This window comes from Anomaloglossus baeobatrachus, chromosome 11 (genome assembly GCF_048569485.1).
Source record: "Anomaloglossus baeobatrachus isolate aAnoBae1 chromosome 11, aAnoBae1.hap1, whole genome shotgun sequence".
Taxonomy (NCBI): domain Eukaryota; kingdom Metazoa; phylum Chordata; class Amphibia; order Anura; family Aromobatidae; genus Anomaloglossus; species Anomaloglossus baeobatrachus.
The window spans coordinates 28,495,282-28,512,134 of NC_134363.1; the positions used below are offsets into that span (position 1 = coordinate 28,495,282).

The following is a 16,853-nucleotide window of genomic DNA, read 5'->3' on the forward strand; positions in this document are numbered from 1 at the left end:
GTGTTGGAGGTGAAAGTGTGAGGAAGTCAGGAGCTGGGCTCCTTGTTACTAGGTGGCAGACGTTTGTCTGGGCCTGGTAGGAGCTGGAACCCCGGTCGCAGGGGATCATGACAAAGAGCACGGAACTGCCGAGTAGGGCAGCCGGCGGCCTTGTGCCATCTCCGGGCAGGGGCCAGGGCATGACAGGGTACGTGGACCCTAGGCCGGGAAGTAGCTTCAAGCGTCCTGGTAATTCACCCGAGGAGGACGGAGTCTTCAAGATTCGTTCTCCACCCGCTCCAAAATCGGGGTACTAGCGCAACGATGGGGATAGGACTTTCCCAATCCACAGTCCAGAAAATCCCAAGCGTGAACCCTGAGAACAAGTTCACCCAGTTAGCCACACTGGTGAGCGGGACCCGACTAGTTTTACACTACAGGGACCAATCAGTAGAAAGGTGCCAAGGAAAATATCACAGGCTAACAAGCAACACCAAAGGGCACGGGATCCAGGCGTGCTCCCTACCTGCTGCAGCGGTGCTCAGAACTTCAGTTTACAAGTTATCGGTGTCAGCGTTATTGGACTGAGTGAGTACGCAGTGACCCTTATCTCTCCGATGGTACCCTCCGCCAGCATCACCGAGCCCCGGGGCATTCCCCCCTACTCACGGAGGGGTTAAACACTTGGCTGCCATCCCGTCGCCACTGGGTGCTCCCAACGGCAGCGGTGGTATCCCACCTTACCACACACCGTGGGTGGCGTCACGAACTTTAAACGTACAGTCCCCTGTAAATACCCCCTTTTTTGTTTTGAGTGGCCGCACGACCCCCGGGTCCGGAGAACCCCTCGAGCCACCGCGGATCCGGATCAGAGCCGTACCGGCTGCTGACACGGGGGCGGCACAAATACATACAACAGTGTGCGAGCAGCTGCGGGATGACGAGCGCCGACATCAGGAGGTTAGTTCAGATCATTACCGGCTGTGACTATTTCCGCTGAACTTGTGACGTCAGCGCTCGACGTCAATGCTTGTCACTGACTTCCATGACGCCGCATTCTCACATCAAGTCTCGCGGACGACCCTAGACTGTGACTAGCGGTAATGTCATGGGCTCGCAGGACAGTTCGCAAGAGAACGTGGCGGCTATGGAACTCAGTGACAAGTGCTGACCCCACGATTTCATGACGTTGTTGCTCATTATGCCCTGCAGCGACCTGGCCTGACCTAATGATGTTAGCTCAGGTCACTGCACTGCTCTCCCAGTGAATAGGGAAGGGGAACATTCTGTTCTTCATTGACTGGGACAGTGAGTATGGTATGGATCATCGTGGGACCCGCTTATTGAATTACGTCGGACCCGGATTTATTTTTCTTTTCAATAAATTAGTGAAAGAGGAAATGTTTTGGGAACGTTTTTTTCAAATAAAAAAATTTTTGTTGTCTATTTTTTATTACTGACTGGATTAGTGATGTCGGGTATATGATAGATGCCGTGAGCTCACTAATGCCAGAGCTTGATGGCAGGTAACATTACACAGCTAGTATCAACCCCATATATGACTCCAATTGCCACCGCACCACGGCAACAGGATGAGCTGGGGTGAAGCTCCAGGATTGGCACATCTAATGGATGCGCCACTACTGGGGCGGCTGCGGCCTGCTATTTTTAGGCTGGGGAGGGTCCAATAACCATGGAATTCCCTAGTCTGAAAATACCAGACCACAGCTGTCTGCTTTACCTTAGCTGGTGATCTAATTTGGGGGACCCCACGTTTTTTGTTTTAAATTATTTATTTACTTTAAAATAACAGCGTGGGGTGCCCTCTGTTTTAGATTACCGACCAAGGTGAAGCTGCCAGCTGTGGTCTGCAGCCGTCTGCTTTACCTGAGCTGGCTACAAAAAATAGGGGGGAACCCCACGTGTTTTTTTTTTTAATTATTGATTTATTTGCTAAATACAAGGCTAAGCACCCTTTAGTGACACATGAAAGGCACCAAAGGGTGCAAGATTTAAAAATGCAGGGGATTGGGACATTATATCTATCTTTCTAATTTTTGACTGTATGTAACCCTCCTGCCGTTTTTTTTTCTTTTCGGTCTGCTAAAAAAAAAAAAAAAAAACAACGGAAGGCACACAGATGGAAATCGAACTGTATGCAGATCGGAAAGGATGCGGTTGTTACACGGATGTGCATTGTTTAAAAAAAATTAGCCCTATGGCCTGAGTCATGGTTGACACAAGAAGTCCCCATCACAAGGGCCTCCAATGACAAATAGTGGTTAAGCTGCAGTAGGAGTACTGTCCTGGCTGTCTGCCACTGCAGCTTCATATGCAGTACATGGCTCAGCCTCTGTATACAGCCTCCAAATGCATTATATGCCTCAGCCTTTGTATACAGCCTCCATATGCAGTACAGGCCTCAGTCTCTGTTAACAGCCTCCATATGCAGTACATGCCTTAGCATCTTTACAGGCTTCATATGCAGTACATGCCTCAACCTCACTTTACAGCCTCCATATGCAGTACATGCCTCATCTGTATACAGCCTCCAAATGCAAAATATACCTCAGCCTCTCTATACAGCCTCCATATGCAGTACATACCTCACCCCTGTATGTAGCCTTCATATGCAGTATATGCCTGAGCCTCTGTTTACAGCCTCCATGTGCAGTACATGCCTCAGCCTCTGTATACAGCCTCCATATGCAGTAAATGCCTCACCCTCTGTATACAGCCTCCATGTACAGTACATGCATCACGCTCTGTATACAGCCTTCATATGCAGTACATGCCTCAACCTCTTTAGACAGCCTCTATATGCAGTATGTTTCTGTTAGGGTGACCGCTTAATCGGAGATCACTAGTTGCCTACTGCCTGACCTAATTGGTGTGGATCGAGTGCATGCTTGAAAAATGAGATCAGACACAGTCGGATATTCATCTTTCCTCGACAAAAGTCGGCCCAGGCTCTGCCTTTATTACAACTGACCTTGCTCTGATATAACTTTGCAAAGGGGCATGTCCGGATGTGTTCATTGGTCAGTGGGTCGAACAATGTGTTAGTCCATGAGCTGATTGGTGGGCGTCATTGTAGGCGGGTCTATGACATCATTGGATGGATCCATGGTGATGGTGATGGTGATGGGAGGGACGTCATCTGGTGGATCCATGCTGATGGTAGAGTCTGTGATGTCATCGGGGGCCATTTTGGGTTCCTCTGAAGAGTGACTGACTTATGTATAGAGAATTGATTTAATTGAACACACTTCTCACAATGCTCTATGTCCAGAGGTTAATTAAGCATTTCATTTTATGGCTCTCCTCAACAGTCCCCCCTAAATACTTTATTAACCTTCTGACCCTACCATAGTCCTCCAACAGATCAGCTCTAATGCTTTTACTGCAACTTTTTTTCATTTTGCTATCCGCTATACAAGCAATACTAAGCCTTTGCCCCCTTGGTACAGACTGTTGATCAGAGAGTTGATCACATCCCGCACACACAATTCACAGAGGCACAGGTAACGTTCCAGTCCTTAGTACAGACTATTTAATGCTGAAGAGCTCACCCAGATTTTGAGATTATTCGATTAGAAAGAGTAAGGCAATTGTAAGAATAAGCTTCTTACTGTTATGCTGCAGCTTTTAGCGTTACTGTTTCTGAAAGACTGATTCTCAGTCAACATCTGAGTGCTGTCCGCATCTTCGAGACTTTTCTACCTGAATACACCTGATTGTATCACAACTCTAATGGATCTCTTCTTCTCTCGGGTCCATAATCTTCCACCAGGAGGCCTTCAACAAGATTTCCCTTACACATGGATCCGATTACCTTCAGTAACACAGAGTAGCACTTTTACGGCTTCAAATACCAACAAATAAAACAATACCAGTTACCAACAAGTGTATGTTATCCTTAAAAAGTCACTGAGCCCTTATATGTGTAATGTACTTGTACCCATTGTTCCCTTATCATGGTTATTTCCCATGTTTCATCCCCAATCTAGAAATTCTAAGGTTCTATGTGAGATAATCCAGCACTATGTGTGTTGTGACCCTCATTCTGCTGGTACTATGGATTCTTTACAGCGGTTGTTGTCTCTAGATGGGTTTTCCCTCAAGCTTCATGGAAGTTGCTGTGGTCAGGAGAAGCTGGATCAGCCCATCTGATTCTGACTTCATGGCTCATTCTCACTTGTCTTTTTTTAGGATCACCCAGTCTCCTGGCTTCAGACCACATGCTCCTAACACTGATTTAGGATCTGGAATTGGAGGATACACATGTTTAATACACTATATAGGCAGTTGTATAAGGCTCGTACATCACTGGTCAGGATATCACACTGATATCTGAAGTATCTATAAGAAATATAATCACGTTGTAGGTGGTAAACCAAAAATATCTTATATAAAGATCTAATTATTAAGGAAAAGGAAACCGAACATTTGTTACATGATTTTCCAGCATTCACCGTTATCTTGTGGATCGTTACATTTTTATGTTATCATAATAATTAAAATGCCAAACAACATACACCCATGTGAGTAACTATAGACACAATTAAATATTCCAATAAAGGAGGGGGCAGGGATTGGGGCAATAGCCCTAAACTCACCCTACCTCGCAGCGGAGGTCGGCACCCTATAAGGCGAATTGGTGCCCCCGCTCACCAACGGCTCACCCTTCCTATCCCTACACTGCTAAGCTAATACGTGCTGCTAATGTCAGTGAGGGAAAATAGAAACCGTGAGATACACGGAATAAAGTGGCGTCAATATGCAAGTATATATATCCAATTCATTCCCAAAGATTACATATTCAAACTCTGTATTTTACATAGCTGTTTGGTAGCTTAAATCAATATGATACAGCAAATTAAAGGACCAAACCCTAAAAGAAATTAAATATCTCACATGTATAACATGTACCCACTGTATAAATATAATAATAAGGCCAGGTAAAGTCATGAGGAGATCTTGTCCAATCACAGACCCTCCACTGTCCAATTCACACTCAGGCTAATAAAAATAAATGCATATTTGTCAAACACTTAGCATGAAAGAATCCCAACGCGTTTCTCCCCTCTTCACAGTGGCAGACAGGGGTTCATCAGGGGCATCCCCAGGTACTGTAAGATCTCTATAATGACCTCTGCTATAGAATATCTACTTTTACCACTTTTTAGGAACTCCATTTTTACATACCACCAGCATCATGAATTTTTCAGCAGTAATGTTTTCCACACTGAATATGTTTCAGAGCAGACCTGAAAAGAAACTCACACAACACGCACAAAACTCATGTAAACCTACTCACCGGAGCAGTAGAGCGGATGAGGGGGGTGTTTCTATGAGGTCTTTAGTTTCTCTACCTTGTATTAAGCACAGGTCTTGCAAGACTGGAGGTGTCTGGCCACCTGGGTACTGAGCAGTGGTGCCGCCCATATCTTGTCCATCCCAACACCTTTGTCACATGTGTCACCTGTGCCATTATTGAGTAGAGCACTCATGGCAGAGAAAGCTTACCGCCCTTTATCCACAGACCTTCCTCAGTCAGCTGGCTCCCTGCGTCTCACACTCCGTTCCTTGCTGAATCACTTGTTTCTGTAGGGATTTAAAAACACCAGGAGCCACCGAAGTATGGTACTGGTCTGCATTGGTAAAGGACTCAACTCTATGCCCGATCACTCCTTTGTTGTTTACACCTGTGCGAACATCTCCTCTGGCTCCATCAGTCACCGGCTCCTTTGATAACAGGAGCCTCCACCTGGGGTCATACCCACTCTACGGTCTTTATAGGTTTATCACATCACAATCCACATTTGACTATCTTACCCCCCCTCCGCTCTACGAACCACAGTGATTGCAAATCTTCATCTCGTTCTCCTCTTCCGATGGGAGAGGAGTGAGTGGTTCGATTTTTATTACCTCATGTTGCGTAACCTCAGCATATCCAGTGTAGACTCAACCAAGATCTTGGTATCTGGATCCATCTACGGAACAACTCAAAATCTGCATTAGCAATGGGCTCATCTGAGACATGTTCAAAACCTGACAATTCTTGTTACATCAGAGCAATCATGAGATATATGTCTGTCTGCTGTATCCTCCTTACAGATAAAAAATATAACGACAACTTAATAGAAAAACCCATTTGATGAACAAATTAAAAACTTAACAATAGGTGTGACTTTCCACATCATCTTTCCCCCCTTTTTGAATCTATTATCCAAAGCATAATTAGATTCAAAAAGTGTGTGGCCCCAGAGCTCTACATTTAGGCATAAAAGTCACATTGTGTAGATTGTACCTAACCGGAAACACCATAAATATTATGTTATGTGTAGCCTTAGAATGGAAATCCATTTCAATGACTTTTCAACCTTCACTTGAACCACAGAAATCTGCATTGCAATAATTCTTTTTATAAAAAGAAAAGATTATTCAATACATTACATATCAAACACAGAATGCCGTAAATCATCCACATTCCTTAAACCAAATTATTGTAATCATTGGGGTAAAATTAGTAAAAATAAAAAAAACTAGTTTCAATTACGTTTTCCAATACAATTTACAATGAATTAAATGTGGATAAACCCCATATGTTTGGCCTGCTTTTTTCACAGCTGACTCACAATAGATCCAAGGTGAGATAAAAATCCTGCTCTACAGGTTTTTTTTGTTTGAAAGGTTGTTCCTCCCCCCAAACCAGAAGCAATTGCTCATTTTTGCTGGACAAATTTCCCTTCTGTTGGATTTTTTTATTTATCTATTTATTTTTATTTTTAAAACATGCAACTCTCAGGATTTATTCGCCACATTCATAATTGGAATATGTATTATTTATCATGACATCTGCCGCAAAGGTACGTTATTTAATTTTTTTTATCTTAAAGCTTTCTTAATCTATCTTTCTATCTCGCACAGCAAATATTCATTTTATCTAATTTTTTACTAATTTGATATTCTTTTTATGACTATCCCAACTCCCAAATATTACTTGATCAATATGTGCAGTTACCCTTACTGACACTTCATGTTATTCAGTGGCTGCAGTTTTGTCAACTTCACTGAGGGCTCCACACAGATTTACTAATAAAATGGCCACTGCCAGAATAGCACATGGCTTCTTTGTGTAAGGGCGGTTGAACCACATGAGAGGGGGAAGGGAGAAACTGATTTTACTTCTGCTAAACTTACGAGTTTAACCAATTATCCTTCCTGCCTATATTCCATACTTTATACATATACACACAGATTTGCATATCCACAGTCCTGGTCCAACTACAGTTAAAAACACACATTTTTCTGTCTAAGTATGTACTACTCCATCCAATGCATTGTTCAGACTTTCATACAACCTATGGGCTTCTGGTTACTTTACACATCCCCCTACTCAATCTCTGTCTTTGTCTCAATCATGCCTCAGCCATGTGCTTCGTCCACCATTTTGCATCTGTAGGAGCATGTGGCAGAGAAAAAAACAAAACTGACCTCACATCTGCTCAAACTCTTTCTCCCCTCTTTTCTATACTCTGTACTTATACATATATATTTATACACACACACACACGTCCACGATCTAAGTCTAATTATAGATAAGAACACTCATTTTTCTGTTCAAGTATATAAATAGTCCACCCAGTCTTTGTTCAAACATTTACAGAGCACATGGTCTTCTTCACACATCCCCCGACTCACTTCCTTTTCTTTGTTTAAACCATGCATGCCTCACCACCATGTGCTTCACCCACCATTTTAAAATCTGACCTAATATGTCTGCCTCCATGACTAGCACATGGCTTATCACAGGATTGCGGCCTAGAGTCCCCACATCCCAACAAAGTCCACTCTCATCCGGATTTTTCCAACCACAACTAGACACAACATCAATTTCTCAATCTTTCTTTCAAGATAAACAATATCAACAAAACCAACAAACAAAGACAGGAGGAGATGACTCACAACCGACACACAACTTGAACACTAAGTAAAGTTTTTGTTAAGTCTGCAGCAGGCGCCTCGTCACGGTGTCCCTGCCAAGTTTCTACATGGTCCATAATTCATAAAGACTCCAATGGTGTCACCCCTGGCTACAAGGTGCCCGTACCAGCCGATTCACGTCCAGCGATCTTTCTAGACCGCAAGACACCTCATACCAATTATATCACCCAAGCTTGCGCTAAGCCCCAATGGTATCCGTACCAGCCATTTCACGTCCAGCGTTAGGCCCCAAGACTACCACGTAGCAGCCACAATGCGCAACTTAAACGCTATGCCTCAATGGTATCCGTACCAGCCATTCCACGCTACACTGCGCTAGGCCCCAAGATTACCACGTACCAGCAGTCCCACATATTTCCTTACAGAGCCATAAAACTGTACCACAGGCGACAACCGTATACTATACCACAGACAATATCCTTTACCATCTCAACAAATTTGAGAGCCCGTGAAAAACACGTGCCTAACTTGACCAATTAAAACCTACGCTTTATCTCTAGGCCTCTTGCCGAGTCATTCACTCTAGGCCTCGAGCTACAACTCTATTTAAATCTCCACCAGAACCGCAAAACATGACAGGCAACAACCAAAAACCGTACCACATGGAGCGTCCTCCACATTTCCAAACACTGCTCAAAAACCCACTTGCTATCCTAACTACCAGTCAATCTCCCCTCAAGACAAATACAAAAGAGGCAGCAGGCAACTAAATATGTGACGGTTCTTCCACAATTAAATATGGCCAGCAGCGGAGAGACTCTTCTACCATCACAGAGATCACAAAAACCGGACACGGTCAGGCAATCAGTGCCACACACCCTGAGACACACAAGTAAGACTTCAGATTATAAAAATCAGCAGACTTACCATGTGTTCTCGTATAAGAGTTGATCAGACTCTTGGCTCAGGGTATCCAGTACGTCCTGCCATTCCAATCTCCGGTCCTCAAAATTGCAGAGTTTCTCCTATGCTGGCCCCACGTTTTGGGCGCCATTAATGTTAGGGTGAACTCTTAATCAGAGATCACTAGTTGCTTACTGCCTGGCCTAATTGGTGTGGATCGAGTTAATGCTTGAAAAATGAGATCAGACACAGTCGGATATTCATCTTTCCTCGACAAAAGTCGGCCCGGGCTCTGCCTTTATTACAACTCCGCTTGCTCTGATATAACCTTGCAAAGGGGCATGTCCGTATGTGTTCATTGGTCAGTGGGTCGAACACTGTGTTAGTCCATGAGCTGATTGGTGGGCGTCATTGTAGGCGGGTCTATGACATCATTGGATGGATTCATGGTGATGGTGATGGGAGGAACGTCATCTGGTGGATCCATGCTGATGGTAGAGTCTGATGTCATCAGGGGCCATTTTGGGTTCCTCTGAAGAGTGACTGACTTATGTATAGAGAATTGATTTAATTGAACACACTTCTCACAATGCTCTATGTCCAGAGGTTAATTAAGTATTTCATTTTATGGCTCTCCTCAACAGTTTCAGCCTCTGTATACAGCCTCCATATGCAGTATATGACTCAGTCTCTGTATACAGCCTTCATATGCAGACCATGCCTCAGCCTCTGTATACAGCTTCCATATGCAGTACATGTCTCAACCTCTGTACACAGCCCCCATATGCAGAATGTTTCAGTCTCTGGATACAGCCTTCATATGCAGTATATGCCTCAGCTTATGTATACAGCTTCTATATGCAGTACATCTCAACCTCTGTACACAACCCCCATATGCAGTATGTTTCAGCCTCTGTATACAACCTCCATATGCAATTCATTCCTCACCCTCTGTATACAGCCTCCATATGCATTACATGCCTCAGTCTCAGTATACAGCCTCCATATCAAGTACATGACTCATCCTCAGTATACAACCACCATAAGCAGTACATGCCTCTGTATACAGCCTCCATATGCAGTACATGCCTCAGACTCTATATACATGCTCCATCTCCAGTCCTTTCTCCTCAGCCTTCAGATCCAGCTCATTGCATCTCTTGATTCTGTGCTCCTCTCCCTCAGGTAGTTCCTCTGTGTTATCACATCTTGCAAATCCTCATGTAGCCGGTAATGTAAAGGTGCAGCTCCGCTGGGGCAGGGTCAGGGCCGTCGTCTGCTTCAGTATCGCTGTACCTTGTTTCACATCTCGTATGGTCACAGCACAGCTGCACATTACAGATTGTGATGTGACCGCAAGCGATTGTATTCATGATACTGTGCGGCTGCAGCACCTGGCGGACGAGTGGCCCGAACAGTTACTAGAAGACTGGCCCGGGGGGCCTCTGCTCCTCTATTCCCCCAGCCAAGGCCGCCCCAGCAAGGTAGACATTTTGCAGGGCAGGTCAGTGAGGCTGCACTGAATGCACCCTGACTGCTGAGCTCGGTATGTAAGGGGTTAAAATCCCACTCCCATGCGCGAACCCTGCCCCCTTTAAGGTGTCCAATCCCACTATTTTCCTCACTATTGGCTCCCCTGTATAATTCCCCTTACTTCCTGGATTCAGCCTCTCCTCATCCTGAGACCCTGATGCTGCTGTGCTGCTGGCAACCCGGACACAGTCTGCAGCTGGTGAGAGATGGCCGACACTTTGGCTGCTGCCATAAGGGACAGAATTGGTGGGGATGGTGATGCCTGGCTTAACGCTTTCTTAGATAAGCCGCGTCCTGTCCCTCCTGTGGCTCAGGCGGTGATTCCTGGCGGCAGGCGGTCCGCTCGGCGAACCCGTCTGCCGGAGCGCCTGAGTCCCACACCGATAATGTCGCGGGGCGTGCGCACTTCTCGTGCTCGCGCCTCGCGACTAGCCCCCCAAATTTCCTCTTGGTTCCCGACTGCAGTGACTACACGCCAGTACTGTCCCTCTGGCAGCGTGGACCTGCAGTCGGTAGCTATGACTTCACGGGGCGTGCGCACTTCTCGTGCGCGCGCCTCGCGTCTAGTACTGCCCACTTTCACCCAGCTCCCGACCGCAGCGGCTGCGCACCAGGACTGTCCCTGTGGCCGCATGTACCTGCGGTCGGCAGCTATAAACCCCCATGTACCACCAACTCATGCGGATCCCTCACCCCTCACTCCCTCCCAGCTCCTCACTCCCTCCCAGCTTCCAGCCGTGGCTGCTGCATGCCGACACTGCTCCCCTGTCAGTGTAGAGCCGCTGCCGGTATTAGTTAACCCCTGCCTCCTCGATCCACTAGTAAAACAGCCACCACCGTCACTAACAATAACAGGGGGACACCATGACTGCGGCTCCTTGTTCATAGGAGGATCTGCAGGCATGGTGCAGCCCCTGCAGCTCTGCGTGATGGGGTAGTAATAAGCCCTCCTGGCCCCTTTTCTCAGTTGCAGCCCCTCACCATGCCATCTTTTGTGCAGGGGGCTGCAGGTGTGCACCCTGCGGTATCTGCCCCGCCCCCACCTGCACAAGCCTCATGTGCTCGATTATTAGCCCCTCCTGCCCCTTGTCCACCTGCCTCGGCTTGTCAAGCCCCTGATATTCCTGCTCCAACACAGGCGGGTTCTGGATCCCCGGTCCGCTGTCGTAGCTGCCGTGGGCGTGTTATCCGCTCTTCCTTGCTCTCCTCGGCGTCACCCCTTCGCAGCCCTGGCCTATGCAGATGCTCTGCAGGTGTACACCCTGCAGTGCCTGCCCCTCCTTCACCTGCACAAGCCCCATTTGCTCCTGTTTCACCAAAAGCGGTTGCTGGGTCCCCGGCGCGCGGTTGTAGCCGCCGTGGGCGCGGTAACCGCTCCGCCTTGTTCTCCTCGGCATCAACATCTCGCAGCCCTGACCGCAGATTCCCTGCTGGATCGCATGGCAGACATAGCCACCATTCCTCCCGTCGTTCCAGATCCTCTCGGAGGAGCTGCCGCTCCCGTTCATTGAGGTGGTGTTCTTCTTCGACTACACCATATTCCTCAAATGGCTCAGTTGTGCCTCATGGGCATCATCGCCGTCGTTACCGACCTCCTCAGAGGGAGATGGTAGTTGATCCTCTTCAGGAGCCTGCTGTCGCTCCGCTTCCGGATGTTGGTGAGTACCAATACTTGGGGGCGTTGGGGGATAGTGCGGGCATGGCAGCGACTATTCAGACACTGTTAGCTAATTTACAGGCGGGTGGGGGAAACTACTAGTTAACCCTTCTTTAGCTGGTCCACCTACTACACAGTCTGACCCCCTGCCTCGTGCTAACATTCATAGAGACACTTTATTTTGCGGCATTGCCCCTTTGGGATCCCATTTGGATGCTGAGACTGTCCGGAATATATGGGCGAATGACTATGTTGATATATGGTCTTTAGTTACGACCGATCAACATACAATTGACAAGGAACGAAACTCATCTGATCATCCTTTCGAGAGGAGGCAAAAAGTGGCTCAGTCCATTAACAACTGGCTTCAGGCATTTTTTGTTATGGGATGTGTCATGGGACAGAAGCACCCTGAGTGCTGTTCTGAGATGTTTATATATCTCGACACCATTTATAATTCCTACAAGTCACATAGGGGATCAGCTTGGTGGCGTTACGACGAGGATTTTCGGCGTCGTTTGGCCCTTCAACCCCAGTTGGGTTAGGGCGTGAAAGCCACGGACACTTGGCTGTGTTTAATGCTGGCCCAGAAGGCTTATGATCCCCTTCACCCTGGCACCTCTGCCGCCTCCAGCTCAGTGGCCGTTCATAGACCCGGCGCATGTTGGTTATTTAATGAAGGCCACTGCCGCTTCTTTGGCCTATGTAAATTCAGGCATGAGTGCTCCGCTTGTGGCGGAGCACATGCAGCAACTCAGTGCCTTAATTCGTCCGCAGAAATGCTAGCGAAACCATCAAATACGCTGGAAAAGGACGCCAGTTGGCGTTCTCGCGATGGGACCGTGGCTCGACCGGTACCCCAATAAAGAGGCTGTGGCTCAGCTGTTTTTTGGCTTTAGTTTTGGTTACCCTTCTTGGGGATTGCAATTGATTCCAAAGCTATATTTTTTTTCGCCTCGCACCTGACAAAGCTTGCTTTCATTTCCCATGGGTTTTTGGATCTGTCCATAGCGTCACATGGTGGCAATTGCTTGTGCGTGTAATTTTGTTTGCCCATTTTGAATTGGTTCTTTTAGCGTTTTTCCTTTGGCTTGGTCTTTTTTGGCGCTTGTCGAATCGGTAGTTGTTTTGCAAAGCACAGTTCCAGTGGTTTTCCGGCAGTTTACGTGTTTGAGTTTGTAAGTCCAGGAGCGAATCCATCCGGTAGGTATTCTTTGGTTAACAACTACATGCTGCTCAGCTCCGGTATTTCCTTCTACCTCTAGGGGATAGTCCCTAACTGTCAAAAGTTCCAGTTCTTGTTCCTTTTACGTCAGTGTCTTTAGTTTACTCAGCCTAACCCTTTCGGTTTTGGTACACATTCTTTTAGGATGTGTGCTGCTACCGAGGCTGCATGGGCTGGTTTGCCAACCCTGATTTTCAGCACGTCGATAGTGGCGTTCCTCTTGTTTTGTGCATTATGGTAGCCTTCATTTATTGCTTCCCTAATGGACGGTGCAGTATCGCCCAAGTTATTTGTATTCGGTGATGAGCTCTGTTCCTGTCCCAAGAGGTCCGACATGGTAAAACTTCATCAGGGACAGGCAGCTATTTTATTTGCCTTCAAGATGGCATTGAGCAGGCCCTCTTTTTTATGGGTGGGGGTCGGAGCGCAGTCTAGCGACTTTTGCTCCTCCGTGGCGGTCAGTGGTTGAAAATGGTGGATGATAAGCGAAGGCTGATTGCGCCGGGAGTCCGGGATGGCATTACGCCTCGTTTGAAATGGCATATCCGGTTGGATAATTACAACGGTTAATTTTAAGCGGTGACCGACCCTAACCCAACAAAAGATGAAAGTTTGTATAAATATTTGATTACCTCTCCAATAAAGTTGATTTGGTTTACTACAATTGTGTGTTTTGTTCGGGCATGAAAGATTGGTTCAGTGGTGGGGTCTCAGCAGTCATAAAAATATAAACTGTTCATTTTCCTAATGTCTACCATATTCTGTCTCCTCAGGTCTTCTGATGATTATGATGATCCTTTTTATTATGAAACAGTTATAAGCAAGATGGCAGTTACATTATTCAGCATTGTTTTTGCTCTCGGGATTATCGGTAATGGATTAGTCATCTGGATTGCCGGATTCAGGATGAAGAACACAGTCAGTGCCGTGTGGTTCCTCCACCTGGCCATCGCGGACTTCCTGTGCTGCGCGTCTCTGCCTGTGAGAATTGCTGAGTGGGCTGAAGATTTCTCACTCCCCCTGGATTCTGCATATTGCATAGTGAATATGTTTCTGTTTAATATAAACATGACCACCAGTGTTCTCCTCCTGACGGCCATGAGTATTGACCGCTGGGTGTCCGTCATGTGGCCATTTTGGGCCAAAGTTCATAGAACCTGTAATGTGGTGAGAATCTCTGCAGCGATCATCTGGGGGCTGAGCCTCATTGTAGCGGGTGTACTGTATTACGTGTATAGTTACCATGTGGATGATGTAAGCGAATGGTGTCGACTTCAATATTATTATGTTATTCCTTATAGTTATACCCAAAAGCTAAATTGGGTCATTCACATCATCAGATTAGTTATATTGTGTGTGATCCCTTTTCTCATCATCGTCACCTCTTATGTCACCATTTTCTACAAGATTAGAAAAAGTAAGAGATCCCAGAGATCTCAGAGATCCTCCAGGATCATCACCGCTGTTATATCGTGTTTCTTCATCTGCTGGTTTCCATATTACATCTGGCCACTAATATCCTGGCATTATTATGCACCTTTCCCACTAGCCAATATTCTATACATTATTATTGTCGCCCTGGCTTGTCTTAACAGCTGCATGAATCCAATCATTTATGTATTTATGGGACCGGGTTTCCGACAAGGTTTCTTCAGATCCATCCCCGCCAGGGTAGAAAGAGCCTTAAGTGAACATCCTAATGACCTGTGCAGAGAAGGAGAAGATGCGGGAAATACTCGCTCTACTGAAGTGTAATATATATTCCTGTTATCTCCTGTATGTGACATCTATTAACCCCTTGGACATTTTGCAATTTTTCTTTTCTCCTGTCATTCATGAACCATGACATTTTATTTTCCCGTCCTCACAACCTAATGAGGGATTGTTTTTTGCAGGACGATTTCTGATTTTGAGAGTTGCCTTCATTTTACCTCAGAATGTGCTGAACAATGGGTGAAAATAAAATCTTAAATGAAGTGAAATGGTAAAGTAAAAAAAAAAAAAAAAAAACCCCTCTAAAATCAATATATACAAATTTTCAATCCCAGGAAAACAACATAAAAAAGTGTTGCATAATTTCTAAAGCAGGGTAACTTGTGGGGCACAGAATAGTAGGGGCAGCAGCAAGTTATGGCCCATATAGGTCAGGGCATGGGTAATCCTGCGCTGTTAGAAGGACATGGACCTTGCCCTACACTTTTCCTCTGCCTAACCACGGATGTAATATCACCCTGATTTATAGAAGAGATCCCAAAACCAATAGGACGGGGATATTGGGATAAAAAGATTTTACAGCAGGAAACCAGATAGATATTCCTGCGGGATACCGTCAGCCCGAAGGGTTTAAATGATCTTTTTAACTTCACTAGCTTTATATAAAAATGTGATACTGTACTCCGCCTGTCATTACATGTACTGGTCCATAAGGGGCGTGCTTTCCCAGCCTTGATGTTACGGCTTTTTTAGCCACATCTTTATATATCTTTTATTACTGTGGAACCAGCGGGTTACCATATTTACCTCATGTATAATCATTCATGTATTAAAAAAAAATGCATATCTCAGTATTTGCACCATAATGCGCTGGTGTTATTTTATCTTAATGCAAATTTTTCTCTCTCGCCTTCATGCATATTATACTCTCCATGTCCGCTTTAGGGTTTTTAATATCTATTTAGTCCTAGCGCGACATGGGGTTATTTATTTCATTGTTCCCAGTACACCGGGGACATTTTTTTTTTTTTTTGCTCTTCTTCCTCCGGGTTGGAGCGCAGGTTGCGTTCTATCCGGCGCATGCATGGTATATGCTAGTTGTATTGATAAAGCCTTTGGGTCCAGTTTCCTCCGGGTGCAGCGCAGGTTACATTCCGTCCAGTGCATGCGCGGTATATCTTAATACTATTGATTTGTAAAGTGTTTCACTTTGCATCTGCCTGTAGCCATTTGCTACTAGACATTATCTGTAGCCCATCGCACTGCACTGGTTGAGTCTGTAATATCCCTACAGCTTACCTTTGATCATGGATCGGTATTACCACTCTTGCGCATGTGTAGAGCATTCCCGTATGTGGAACGCATTTGCGTTCCACACAGAATACCTCTTCCGGTCAGGTAATGATTGTCACCTGTCTTCATACGGAAGTATACGCCTTTCTATTTGACCAGCATGTCGCCAAAGTGCCTACATTCACCACTGTCACAGCAAGAAGACAGTAACCCGCTTGATGCCCCAGGAAACATTGACAAGGAGAACCCACCTGGCAGCAATGATGACACTCAGTTCACCAGAGGTCATACTCTGGTTACCACGCTATGACCTCTGGTGACCTGAACAACTCTAGCATAAAGTGTAGGGCTGTGCCCTGCACCCTGCCAGCCCTTTAACACTGGCAGACCCAGCCGGGGGTCAGGGAGCGCAGGGCAATCCTGCACCCTCTTTACCCCGGCCTGCACTGTCACCATGAAAGTGCGGGACTGTGCTCCCCACCAACCTTTTAACAGTGACAGTGCGGGCCAGAGGGAGCGGGGTGGAGAGTTGTACCGCAGTTCCCAACCCCCGTCTGACACTAAATTTGAAAGGGCTGGTGAGGTTTGGAGCATGGCCCT

General features: G+C 46.1%; 1 protein-coding gene across 1 annotated transcript in view; it reads left to right on the forward strand.

Annotated features, from left to right (window-relative positions):
• LOC142255766 (formyl peptide receptor 2-like) overlaps nt 1-15,002 on the forward strand; it is a 34,158-nt gene extending 19,156 nt beyond the window's left edge. Inside the window, exons 3-4 of the mRNA XM_075327214.1 lie at nt 14,021-14,512; nt 14,549-15,002. Coding sequence (XP_075183329.1) covers nt 14,021-14,512; nt 14,549-15,002 — 946 coding nt within the window. The remainder of the gene's footprint in view (nt 1-14,020; nt 14,513-14,548) is intronic.
• The last annotated feature ends 1,851 nt before the right edge of the window (nt 15,003-16,853 follow it).